The sequence below is a fragment of the Chlamydotis macqueenii genome, chromosome 20 (genome assembly GCF_036417535.1).
Source record: "Chlamydotis macqueenii isolate bChlMac1 chromosome 20, bChlMac1.mat, whole genome shotgun sequence".
NCBI classification, from domain to species: Eukaryota; Metazoa; Chordata; class Aves; order Otidiformes; family Otididae; genus Chlamydotis; species Chlamydotis macqueenii.
In genome coordinates, this window is record NC_141575.1 from 9,545,400 (window position 1) to 9,557,896 (window position 12,497).

The window sequence follows — 12,497 nt, forward strand, 5'->3', positions numbered from 1 at the left end:
AAAACTGGGGATGTGTTTGGCCAGCTTGCAAGACACAGTCATTCACAACTTTGCACTTTTATGAATCTGTGGGTCAGAAGTTTGCCTGCGCTGCTTTGTAGCTGTGGCATGGAGCATGTACTGCACTTGGCCACGGTGACAGTCTGTATCGGAGTTAAGATTAAAACTCACGCAGTCCAAGCTTTTAGCTCCACATTTTGTCCCCTTAAGTAAAGGGGACAACTGCCAATGTAAGCGTTTTAATTTCCAAGTTTTCTTCAATAGAGACTGATAAAAATACAGCAGGACATACGGCAATAGACAAGCACAAATAGTTAGCGAACAGGGAACAAAGGTATCCTTTGGGCTGTTTTTTAAACTGAGATTGGCCATACAAGAAAGAAAACACAGGTCTTCCCAGTAGTAATCTGTCCCTTCAAGCACAGAGCCAGTCTCACAGCTGATGATACAGTGTGCTGCCTACCTTTTTATGTTCTGGAGTGAATTGGTGAATAACGTTTCCTGGTGCGTTCCCTGCTGAAGCAGTCAGGAAAGCTGCTCAGTCACTGGAAGAGGGACTTTGAGAAGGGCAGAGGAATCCAGCATGCTTATTTACCAAGTAGTTGGCAGGGGCTCTTCCCTGGCATTAGTGTGAGTTAAAGCATTCCTGGTAAACTAAATCTCACTAGAGAAAGCAGGAGGAATCCCCATTCAAAAGCTTTTGTGATTCTGGAAATTATGTCCTGCAGGGAACAGGGAAAATCAGGCCCCTTTTAGGTCACGTGTACCACACTGGCCTAACGCACCCCAGAGCCAAGGCGAGTAATGGGTTTTCCAAATCCTTGGTACAGGTCGCCTGGACACAACACCCTATTGCAGCGGACATGGCAACTACAGCATTGAGATCTGTGGCTGTGTTTGTGAGCCTGGCTGGAAAGGCCCCAACTGCTCCGAACCGGCCTGCCCACACAACTGCTTCAACCGGGGCCTCTGCGTCCGGGGCAAATGCGTCTGCAACGAAGGCTTCACTGGCGAGGACTGCGGCCAGGCCACCTGCCCGTCTGACTGTAACGACCAAGGCAAGTGTGTGGATGGGGTCTGCGTGTGCTTTGAGGGGTACACAGGCACAGACTGCGGTGAAGAGCTCTGCTCCCAGGGGTGCAGCGTGCATGGGAGATGCGTGAACGGGCAGTGCGTGTGCCACGAGGGCTTCACCGGCCAGGACTGCAGCGAGCCCCTCTGCCCCAACAACTGCCACAACCGTGGGCGCTGTGTGGACAACGAGTGCGTCTGCGACGAGGGCTACACCGGCGAGGACTGCAGTGAGCTCATCTGTCCCAAAGACTGCTTCGACCGCGGGCGCTGCATCAACGGGACCTGTTTCTGCGAGGAGGGCTTCACTGGTGAGGACTGCGGGGAGCTGACCTGCCCTAACAACTGCAATGGCAATGGACGCTGCGAGAACGGGCTGTGCGTCTGCTACGAGGGCTTCGTGGGGGATGACTGCAGTGAGAAGAGGTGCCCAAAAGACTGCCACAACCGCGGGCGCTGTGTCAACGGGCAGTGCGTGTGCCACGAGGGGTACCTGGGCGAGGACTGTGGGGAGCTGCGGTGCCCCAACGACTGTCACAACCGCGGGCGCTGTGTCAACGGGCAGTGCGTGTGCCACGAAGGATTCATCGGAGAAGATTGTGGGGAGCTGCGGTGCCCCAGTGACTGCAACAACCGTGGGCGCTGTGTCAACGGGCAGTGTGTGTGCCATGAGGGATTCACTGGGGATGACTGTGGGGAGCTGCGGTGCCCCAACGATTGCAACAACCGCGGGCGCTGTGTCAACGGGCAGTGTGTGTGTGACGAGGGGTACACCGGGGAGGACTGTGGGGAGCTGCGGTGCCCCAACGACTGCAACAACCGTGGGCGCTGTGTGGAGGGGCGCTGCGAGTGTGACAATGGCTTCACGGGGGAGGACTGTGGTGAGCTGTCCTGCCCCAATGACTGCCACCGGCGTGGGCGCTGCATTGATGGGCGCTGCGTGTGCCATGAGGGCTTCACTGGGGAGGACTGCCGTGAACGGTCCTGCCCCAACGACTGCAACAATGCGGGCCGCTGTGTCGATGGACGGTGTGTCTGTGAGGATGGTTACATGGGGGACGACTGCTCCGATGGTAAGTTGCAATGTCCCTGTTGAACCACTTCCCCCGAGTAATTCCGTGTCCATCCAGAAGCCTCGGAGTTTCTGTGAGCCTTTTCCATACAGCTGGGCCCTGTTGCCACTCTTCTTTATCATAGTCCAAACAGCTAAATCAGAAAAGTAACACCACCAGTGGCCTTTCTTACTTTTCAGGGTAAAGTGTAGCTGTTGCTGGTGACTTTTGGCAAGCCAACAAGCTGATAATGCTGATGTTATTTGTTATCTCCAAGTTTGCTTCCACCACAATGTCCCTGCAGCTGGAGCTAGCACCAGCTGGGATTTGTCACCATGATCTTTAATTTTCTCCTAGTACCTCTTGGTGTCAAAAAAAAAAAAAAGGCATCTGAAAGAAACTGTTCTAGCTATGGAGAAGAGGGAGATGTGTCCAGAGTCGTCTTACTAGGTATTCATTGGAATTAGTCAAAAAATATGGACAGAATTTTAGCTAAAGAATAAGACTTTGGAGGAATGAGGTAATGTAGGTAATGAAGGTCAGTGAATAAAGAGCCTGAGTATCAAACCAGCCAGGTTCTGCTTCCCAGTCTCATGTTGGATGGGTAAGAAAGGGGTTTACATTTACAATGCCATCACTATTGCAGGAGCCAAAAATGAAACACACAGCACTGACAACGTACACTGACAGATGCCAAGGGCTCAGCGACTTTGCTTTGAAGGTAGATACCTGAGCCGGAGCCCCGGTGGAGGCAGAGGGTGTAGTGGAATCAAGGCACACACAGAAAATAACATTGTCCTGTCTGAGTGATCTGTGTGTGACAACTATCAAAATGAAATTGCCAGATGTTGCAAATATTGCAGTGCAAGCTTTCAGGATTATTGCAGGGGCCTTGGCTATCTCCTAATTGGCTAAATATATTTTTCTAACTAAAGTAAAAGTTGATTTTATATGTATATATGTATAAATATGTGTGTATGTGTAAATTAGACTAAAATCATGGAATCAGCTGGAGTGAAAAAGCAGCTATAAAGCCACAGGCTCAGTTTCCCAGTACCACTGACTCTATGGAAATTGATAGAAAATGTGGGCAGCTAGATAATGACAGGCATTATGCTATAAAGGAGGTAGTTTTCTTTAGTAGATCCCAGGAGGGACATTTTGGAACGAAGAACTTTGTAGAGTAATCAAAGAGTACTTTGGGGTTAGGAACATTATAAAACACAATGAATACCCTTGAAAAGAAATTCCCATTTTTAATCTCCTCCTCCTGGAAGATTCCCAAGCCACGTTTTGTGGTCTTGCATGTGCAAATGTGGAGTAACGCCTTGAAAGTATTTACAAAAATAATAATGTTTTATTTTAGTTTGGAAAATCTGTGCAATTCTGTGTATCCAAACCCCAGTACTTCCAACTAAAAAATAATGTGTTCCTGGCAGTTGAATTAAACTTCTGAATCCCTAGGGACCCTGCTGTAGTAGTCTTGTGCCTGTCCTAGCCAGGAGAGGAGGAGCTGGAACACAGTCAGCCATAGGTTGTGTGTAAGTGTGTGAGTAGAAATTGGCCCGTGACTTTTGGAAATGTCTGTAGTCTTCATCAGCTCAACATTCCTTTCTTCACATGGCTAATTTGTGTGACATGGCTTCCCCATGCCCTGTTTGTTAGATGATTCTTATAGACCGCTCCTGGGAAAATGTGAAACTGGGTAAGTCATTATTTTCTGAGCCTTGAAAACTTCTTATAAGTTTGTTTTGCGTTTTTCTCCTTCCTAGTGTCTCCTCCAACTGAGCTGACTGTGACAAATGTAACAGATAAAACCGTAAATCTGGAATGGAGGCATGAAAATCTCGTCAATGAGTACCTCATCACCTATGTCCCTACCAGCACTGGTGGCTTAGATATGCAGTTCACCGTGCCAGGAAACCAGACAGCTGCCACTATTCATGAACTGGAGCCAGGCGTAGAATACTTTATCCGTGTCTTTGCAATCCTTAAAAACAGGAGGAGTATTCCAGTCAGCGCCAGGGTAGCAACATGTGAGTTTAACATTATCTGTATTAATTCTTTGGTCTATTCCATAGTATGTATTTATTTGCATATGTCTTTCAGGGTATTATTACTTTTCTATTTTCAATTAATCTTCTTTCTGGACAAAGACTGCCTTCTGCACTTTCATTTTCTGTTACTTTCCAATACCACTGACTGTGTTAAAAGTACAATTCACTACCTCTTCTGCTCTCTGCAGGGCCTCCAATAAATATAATGGGGTCTTTGTAAATTAAGGTACATTTTATAAATCTGGTAATGCTTCCTGAAAAAATATAAAAATATAGCAGCATGTAAAAGAGTAACATGAAGTCACTTGAATTCAAACTGTTTTGACAGAAACTGAGGTTATATTTGTTTTGCATCTTCAGTGTGTTTTACCACAACTTACTTCCTATCTGCCTGTCTGTTCCTTTGTTGTTCATCGTCCTTTTCGTATTGTGCACACCACAGTCATATCTAAACATCCCAGCCTCAAAAGATGCTCTTTGAATTCTGTCACTGTCCTCATTTTTAAACATCTGGGGCAGGATTCATCTCACTGAACTTCAAATGTTCACACTAGGCTTCTTTCAAGAGGACAAAAAAAAAGAGATTTCTAGGGCAAAATTTGTTTTACACTAAGGTGACATATAAAACAGATCAGAGGAATGTCTCTCCAAAGACAGAATAACTGGCTGTGAAGAGGGTTTAAACATCTGGGATGCAGATATTTATACTGGTGGGAAGATGTCCCGCTCCCAGTGCCTTATTTATGGGAATTTGTTGCTCATGTAATGATATCCTTTTTTTTTTCTGTCCCAGATCTGCCTGCTCCAGAAGGTCTGAAATTCAAATCTGTTAGAGAAACATCTGTCCAGGTGGAGTGGGATCCTCTGAACTTTTCATTTGATGGCTGGGAGCTGATCTTCCGTAATATGGTAAGGAAGTAGTGTTTCTTGTTTAGAGGCCATGTCTAAGTGAAAGATCCTGGATTTTTTTTCTATTTATACTAATTGTTCCATGTCTTACAGAAAAAGGATGATAATGGAGATATAACCAGCAGCTTGAAAAGGCCAGAGACATCTTATATGCAGCCAGGTTTGGCACCAGGGCAACAGTATAATGTATCCCTTCATATAGTGAAAAACAATACCAGAGGACCGGGACTATCCAGAGTGATAACCACAAGTAAGCACAGCCTGTGTTTGGTGTAGTGCCACCAATAAACAACTGCTCTTTGGTGTAGCCTAGGGAGTTTTTAAACAAAGAGAAAGCCAAGCTCCATACTCTGAATTGATAGGGGTAGAAAAAACGATGTAGTGGAGCTGCTAATGAAGCATGAGAATAAATTAATTATCCAAATTACTTGTTTGAAGAGGAAATGAAATTTCTGTTTAACTAGAAGGTAGCAAGCAGTATGCACTTTAGTTCTTTTTCAAAATATGTATCAACAGGAACTAGAATTTCTTTCATCCTGGTGATATTTGCATAAAGGAATTATTTAAAGGAGAGTTTCTATTGTGCAGATGGAGAACCTCTTCGAGTTCCCGATTGTCTTTCCTTTGGCAGCTTCTGATACTAATGAATTTTGATGAATTTGCTTCTCATGAATTGACTTCATTTGGCACTTTCTTCTACAACTACAGAAAGTAAGGGAAGAAAGTAAATGAAGATAAGTTTCAGTTGGTAGAAGGCACTCATTTTAATTTTACTCTAAATCAGTAATTAAAAGCACTAGAATGTGTATGATTTTCCTAGCAAGATTTCTTTAAAAAAATCACCTTTTTCTCTTTTTGTAACAGAGCTTGATGCCCCTAGCCAAATCGAGGCAAAAGATGTCACAGACACCACAGCTCTTATCACATGGTCCAAACCCTTGGCTGAAATTGAAGGCATAGAGCTCACTTATGGCCCGAAGGATATTCCAGGGGACAGGACAACCATTGACCTCTCTGAAGATGAAAACCAATATTCTATTGGAAACTTGAGGCCCCACACAGAGTATGAAGTGACGCTCATCTCTCGTCGAGGGGACATGGAAAGCGACCCTATGAAAGAAGTCTTTGTCACAGGTAAGAGGCTTGGATACCAATCCAAACTTTTGGGAAGGTAATGCAGTTACCATCAGTCTTCCTATGCTGTTTGCATCATGTTGCTTGAGTTGGCAGTTACTGCATCAACACAGAATTCGCACTAATAAAATACCTGATCCACCAAGTGGCCCATCCGGCAAATCCACATCTCTCCAGTTATAGAGAGGATGTCATGTGGGCAGTGTCAAATGCTGAAAAATGGAAAATGCTTTTCTGTGCCTTATATACCTTACTGGCTCAACAAAATATTTAGAACACCCCCAGTTATCTAAATGTACTTTGAAAATGGGAATTATGTTATTAAGTCACTTCGAAGCTTTTGTTCATCGTACTCTAAGTCTCTGCCTCAGGAAACAAATTCCTCTGGATTACTTGCCTCTCTGCAGAGCTAAATATCTTCCATGGTTCCTGTTCCATCTCAGACCTTATTTCTGTTTGTCTCAATGTGTAACAGATTAGTAGAGAACTTTGCTTTTTTTTCCATCTTCAGTTCTGCAAATACTTTCTGTCATGCTTTTATAAATTTACTTTGTTCCTTAGTGATTCGGGGAATGCTTTATCAAAGCTGAGTCCTTTAGCATGTTATCAAGGTTAGATGCATTAAAGGAGCTGAGTAAACAGTACATAGAGAATTACCTCCCTTTTCATACCAAAATGTTCATTCAGAGTAGGATTTAAGTCTACTGCAGGTGTGAAGAGTGAAAGCCCATTGAATTTCTATATAATATTCACCTTTTGTTTTGAGACTTGATTTCCTTTCAGCCATGAATGCAAGATATTTACTGAACGGAAATTCTGGAGATGATAAATTATTTTTTCTTAGCAGCCTTTTTCCTTTTGAAATCTGAATTATTTATAAAGGAAAAACAGTATTTTCATCCAAATATGCTTTTCCACAAGCCTATTGTGTAATAAAAAGTAATTACTAAAATTGAAAATGTTATTTTTGTCTCAGGAGATAAAAGATTAATTTCTCCCAGTGATTTTTTTCCAAAGCTAGTGAAGTCTCCACTTTATGCTAGAAGAAATCTGCATGATTTAGTTAAGAACATAATGGTATCATGTGAGAGGAAATTTAACTTCTGCTTTATGGATCATTTCACCTTCTAAAAAGTACTGCCACAAGAGACTGCTGTCATAAGAGAATTATTCCTAATTATTTATTTTTTGGTTGATTGATTGCAGACTTGGATGCTCCAAGAAACCTGAAGCGGGTGTCACAGACAGACAACAGCATTACTTTGGAGTGGAAGAACAGCCATGCAAATATTGATAACTATAGAATTAAGTTTGCTCCCATCTCTGGCGGAGACCATGCTGAGATCACAGTTCCAAAGGGCAACCAAGCAACAACCAGAGCTACGCTCACAGGTAGGGGAACAGAGAGATTGTCGTTAATGTCGTGCCACTGTGATCACCCTAGAGCACAGTAGTGTAGTGAGAAATGTCCTTTAGGTCACTGGACGTAAGAGGCACAAGCAGAGGTTATGCATTTTGAGTACAAGCAATTAAAACACAGATGACATATATTTACACACCTGCAGATGGATAACTAGCCAGCAGAAGGTGTGTAACCATTCCACTTCCATGGGCCTCTCTGAATCCCCCTAGTCCGTTCCCTCAGTTCTAGGTAGGTACATGCCTTTGTGGCAATGGCTTCATATCCCTCAGTTTAAAAGGTTTTTGCATGTGCTAGGGCTGGTACTTACTGATGCCAGTCTGCAACTTTTCTGTGTACCTGCAAGTTGCCTTACCATCCTGCAAGGCTAGATAATGGTACCTTTTTCATGTCCTATGGATGTCTACCTGCTGTTCTTTGGCAAAAATACCTATACTGCATGCTCTTGAAAGTAGAAATTATCTCCGATTAAGCATTTGCACAGCGTTCAAAATGCAATCTCAGTCAGCCATAATCTTTATCCTTTGGCATGTACACAGAAAAAGATTTATTAGCATCAGGTCAGTTGGAGGATCAACTGAAACCTCAATTCTCTGCTTATACAGAAAAGCATTTATCTTACCTTGCATACATTCAGGCTTCCTTATTTAAACAAATGCCCATAGGCGTATTCCATGGACAGCAGCTCATACTTCTATTCCTCGTCTCTTAGGTTTGAGGCCTGGAACTGAATATGGCATTGGAGTGACAGCAGTGAGACAGGACAGGGAAAGTGCTCCTGCTACCATTAATGCTGGCACTGGTGAGTAGCTCTGGAGGAAGCAGCAAGTGGAGCCACTCCGATGTTTCTTTCTTTTCCAAGTAATGCTATAAGAAATATTTTAGAAAGTTCTTGATTTCATTTTGGTACCAAAGAGACATTTCACCTCAAAGAAAAAACATTTTGCAAAAGATCTTGACCTCTGAACTGGCTTCCTTTTCCTGTGTGAGGATCTCTTAATGCTCTGGGAGTTTCATCTTCAGGTGACCTCCTTAATGGTAATTATGCTTAAACTGATTACTCTGGCCATCCTCTAACTGTGAGGGTTTCTGACAGGAATGGTGGTTATGACCAAAAGGTTGATCTGACAAAGAGTGCAGCCTCAGCAGTTGCAATAGTCCTGACTGCCTTTCAAATCTAGGATTTTTCTCACACTGTCCCCCATTTCCCAGGTAAATTCTCTGAAGCCTTAAATTCTACCTCTGCTCCATGCAGTGCCTGCTGAAGTGAGTGTCAAGTGGGGGAAATGTTTTCTAGTGTGGTTTGTTTGTAAAGGAGAACTTCTTCATCCCCCACGCATATCAAGCAACATTGCTTCAAAAGCTCCAAATGGTGGATAAGACTCTGAGCTGTTGCTAGACACCAAGTATAAGTGTGACTGTCTACAGACGCCTGAAAAACTGACCCAGGGCAGTTCAGAGGCAACTCAACTTTGCTTTTTTAACTTGTAGATCTTGATAACCCTAAGGACTTGGAAGTCAGTGACCCCACTGAAACCACCTTATCCCTTCGCTGGAGAAGACCAGTGGCCAAGTTTGATCGTTATCGCCTCATTTACATTAGCCCCTCTGGAAGGAAGAACGAAGTGGAGATCCCTGTGGACAGCACCTCTTTTATCCTGCGAGGGTTGGAGGCAGGGACAGAATACACCATTAGTCTGGTGGCGGAGAAAGGCAGACACAAAAGCAAACCCACAACTGTCAAGGGTTCGACTGGTGAGTAACAGCTTTTGATGAGTGCCGTGCACCAGGTCATTGGGCAATTATTAGTCTAGTAGAGGCTGGTTTTGTTCATTTTGCCTTATAATTTGTTTTGTTTTCTACAGCCAAAAGCTAAGAGGAAAAGCAATCAGAATGTATTTAACATTGCTTGTTCCTGCCTAATGAATTCTCTTCACAGCATGCCTCCACCCATCATGCTTCAGCAGGGTCAACAGGGCTCTCCTGTTGTCCTTTTCCAATGTTCTCATCCAAAAGCAAGAAAGGCTACAGCCACAAATCCGGTCACAGTCACTGTTTCCATTGGATACCATGACTCTTACATTTGTCTACAAGGAAGGGATCCACTTCTGCCATCTCCATTTGTACAAACCACTCTACTTAACCAGTGTCAGTGGACTCCTATTGAATAAGGTTTTATTCTTTAGGAAACATTCTGACCCAAAGTTTGTTGCATACAGAATTCTATCTCAGTATAGAACACAAGGAAGTCCTGATTCTTTAGCTGCCTTCAGGCTAAATCCTGTGAGGCAAAGCCTCAAGTAAGCGGAGAGTGAAATCAGAATCAGCTGAGCTGCCGTTATTGTCCCTAGCAGATATCAAAGTGTTTATCTTTTTCTCCCCAAGGACCACCTATGAGGTAAACATATGCAGGAAGTTGTGGATTTTACAAATTAATAGCTATACAGCTTAATTTATCAAAACTGGTTTCATATTCCTTGGCAGTGTTCATATTAGGAGAACTTCTGAAAGCTTTACAGAGTCAAGTAATCCAGCAGAGCAGAGTACTATGTGGTATGGTTTAAATACACAAAACCATCAGTACTGAGTTACTTGTCTGACCTGTGTCCAGTGTGGGGAAAAATTAGGAATCCATGAGGCACACACATACAAAAGGGAGCTGAAGGTTTATGTGGCACGAGTGAGCAGGCTCCAGTTTTTCCAAAGTTATCTGGTTCCCCATCTGTCAGAAGACTGAGTGGTCTCAAAGGAAGTATGCACAGTCGGGGAAAAGGCAGAAACAATGTGCTGTGGAATTTCACAGTCTGGTCTTTCCAGCGCCAGTTTCCAAAGTCTCACAAGGTGGCTTCTTTTTCCCGGTTTGATTTTTGGGTTTTTAAAAATAATTCTATTCATCTGACCAGTGTATTTGTTTTAAGCCTTTGCTCAGAGCAGCCAGTAAACAGAGAGTTCTCTGCAGTGGGCTCCTTAGAAGCAGCAGCAGTAGTTGACATAACCTGCCTCTGTGACCTTCCTCCCACGCAGGAATGGACAAACCCAAACACATGAGCATGAGGAGGCAAAAATGCTCTGTAAGCCTGTGTGGTATAAGATAAGAGGTGTCGTCTTCAGTTTACTTTTTTTGTCCACCCTCAACTCAGTCTTCTTTATCCATGTTCCCAGTACTTGGGAGGTCCTGAAGTCCTCAGGTTAAGTCAAACAAACTGGGTTTACCCTATCTTGCAGAGTTATGGGGGACCTGAGGTCCATTGCACTGCTGGGGAGAGTACTTGGAGCAACCAGGGAGGGAGGAATGATTGAAGTGGGACATGCCAGTAGCACAGCAAGGGCTGGACTAGCTCTCCTCGGTGGGTGGAGGAGACAGTTCTGCTGTTCATAGAGGGGTGTGTGCCATCCCTGCTGAACAAGGGAGCCAGGGACTGTGGAAGGGCTGAGAGTTTTTCTTTTCAGGGTTTCATTTGCTTCTCCAGATTACTAGTTTTTCATCTTATATTCTTCTCTGCCTGCAGGTATTCAGGAGTTTCCCCCACGTTATTTTTATTTGTTTGCATAGTGAATTTTCTATCACTGAGGGTAAATATTCTTTCAGCCCCAGAGCTGAAGATCTTCTGTTGGTGCCTCCTTCCCCCTCTCACATTCTTCCTGTTATCTTTCTATGTGTACCAGCTCTTCACACACAGACAGCTGAAACATTCAGAGCTCATGAACCTCTAGTAAAGGACATGTCACAGAACCTTCTGTCATATAGGATGGCAGCCTTCTGTTGCTTCTGTCTCTTCATATGGCTGAAGTGCAGCTCAAGTGACAAAGGTTTTTTTTTTTGATGGACTGATGTCCATGATTCACATTCAAGAGATGGTAAAGATTATAAAGTGAATAGTCTGCTAAATGTTATTTTCTTTTTCTAAAGAGGAAAGACTGAATATTTCACATTGCCATTTGCTTGTTTGTTTCTTTGTAGCTCTGTATAGTCTAACCCTAACACAGGCAATGACTCCTGACCCAGAGGAGCTTTCTGGCTCCTGGAGCTTTCTTGCTCCAAAGACCTCAGGGATGCAGGAGGATGCACTGAGGGACCTTGTGGTCTCAAGAGTAACAGAGACAGACCCTACAGCTTTAGTGTCTCATGGTATGTGAATACAGGGGTCTACAGTAGTTTTGTGGTGGAGCACAGGGAAGTGTCTTTGGCAGCTGGGCCCCCTGCAGAAATCTTCCTGCCAAGGGAATCCCTAGGTGCTGTGATTGACGACCTCCAAGCTAACACTTCCTATAAAATCAAGGTGTATGGATTGGCTGGAGAACAGCGCTCTTCTTCTCTGGAAGCTGTGGCTACAACAGGTACCTCCTTTCTGTTGTTAATAAAGGTAAAACAAACTAGGGTATTACTTATTTGTTAGAGGTTCCGCCCAGCATTGCACTAAGGTTTTGGTTTTGAACCACTTCAGAAATCAACGAAAACAAGCCATTTTACTAGTTGGAGGGGCCTTTCTGGCAGTGTGTCTTGAGAATGTTACACCAGACTAACAACTAATCTGTAGGGTGAGCACGTAACTCGGCTCTGAGGAAGCTGAGCAGTCAGACTGCAGCTTTGTTCCTTTTTTGCTCTTGTTCTGGAACCCTGCCTGCATAGCACAATGTAGGTCCTGGAGGAGGACGGATGGTAATACCTCAGGCATGAGAGGCCTGTGGGGATAAATGAGTGGACATTAGAGAAACCAAGTGCCAACCTCAAATTCCTCTGCTGAAGGACCCACATTGTGCAGCAACTGCTGATGAATCATGGATGTGATACTCTTTTGCCTCTGGAAGTGAATTGCACATAGGAGCATGGCTTGGAGAAGTAACTTTTCCATT

The 12,497-nt window shown here is 43.9% G+C and overlaps 1 protein-coding gene across 4 annotated transcripts in view; it reads left to right on the top strand.

Moving 5' to 3' along the window:
- TNC (tenascin C) overlaps positions 1 to 12,497 on the top strand; it is a 70,518-nt gene that overhangs the window by 25,236 nt on the left and 32,785 nt on the right. For all 4 annotated transcript variants that reach the window (XM_086763722.1, XM_086763719.1, XM_086763720.1 and 1 more), the window contains exons 3-10: positions 831 to 2,144; positions 3,896 to 4,159; positions 4,974 to 5,089; positions 5,183 to 5,339; positions 5,954 to 6,223; positions 7,430 to 7,615; positions 8,356 to 8,445; positions 9,135 to 9,398. In XM_086763722.1, coding sequence (XP_086619848.1) covers positions 831 to 2,144; positions 3,896 to 4,159; positions 4,974 to 5,089; positions 5,183 to 5,339; positions 5,954 to 6,223; positions 7,430 to 7,615; positions 8,356 to 8,445; positions 9,135 to 9,398 — 2,661 coding nt within the window. The remainder of the gene's footprint in view (positions 1 to 830; positions 2,145 to 3,895; positions 4,160 to 4,973; positions 5,090 to 5,182; positions 5,340 to 5,953; positions 6,224 to 7,429; positions 7,616 to 8,355; positions 8,446 to 9,134; positions 9,399 to 12,497) is intronic.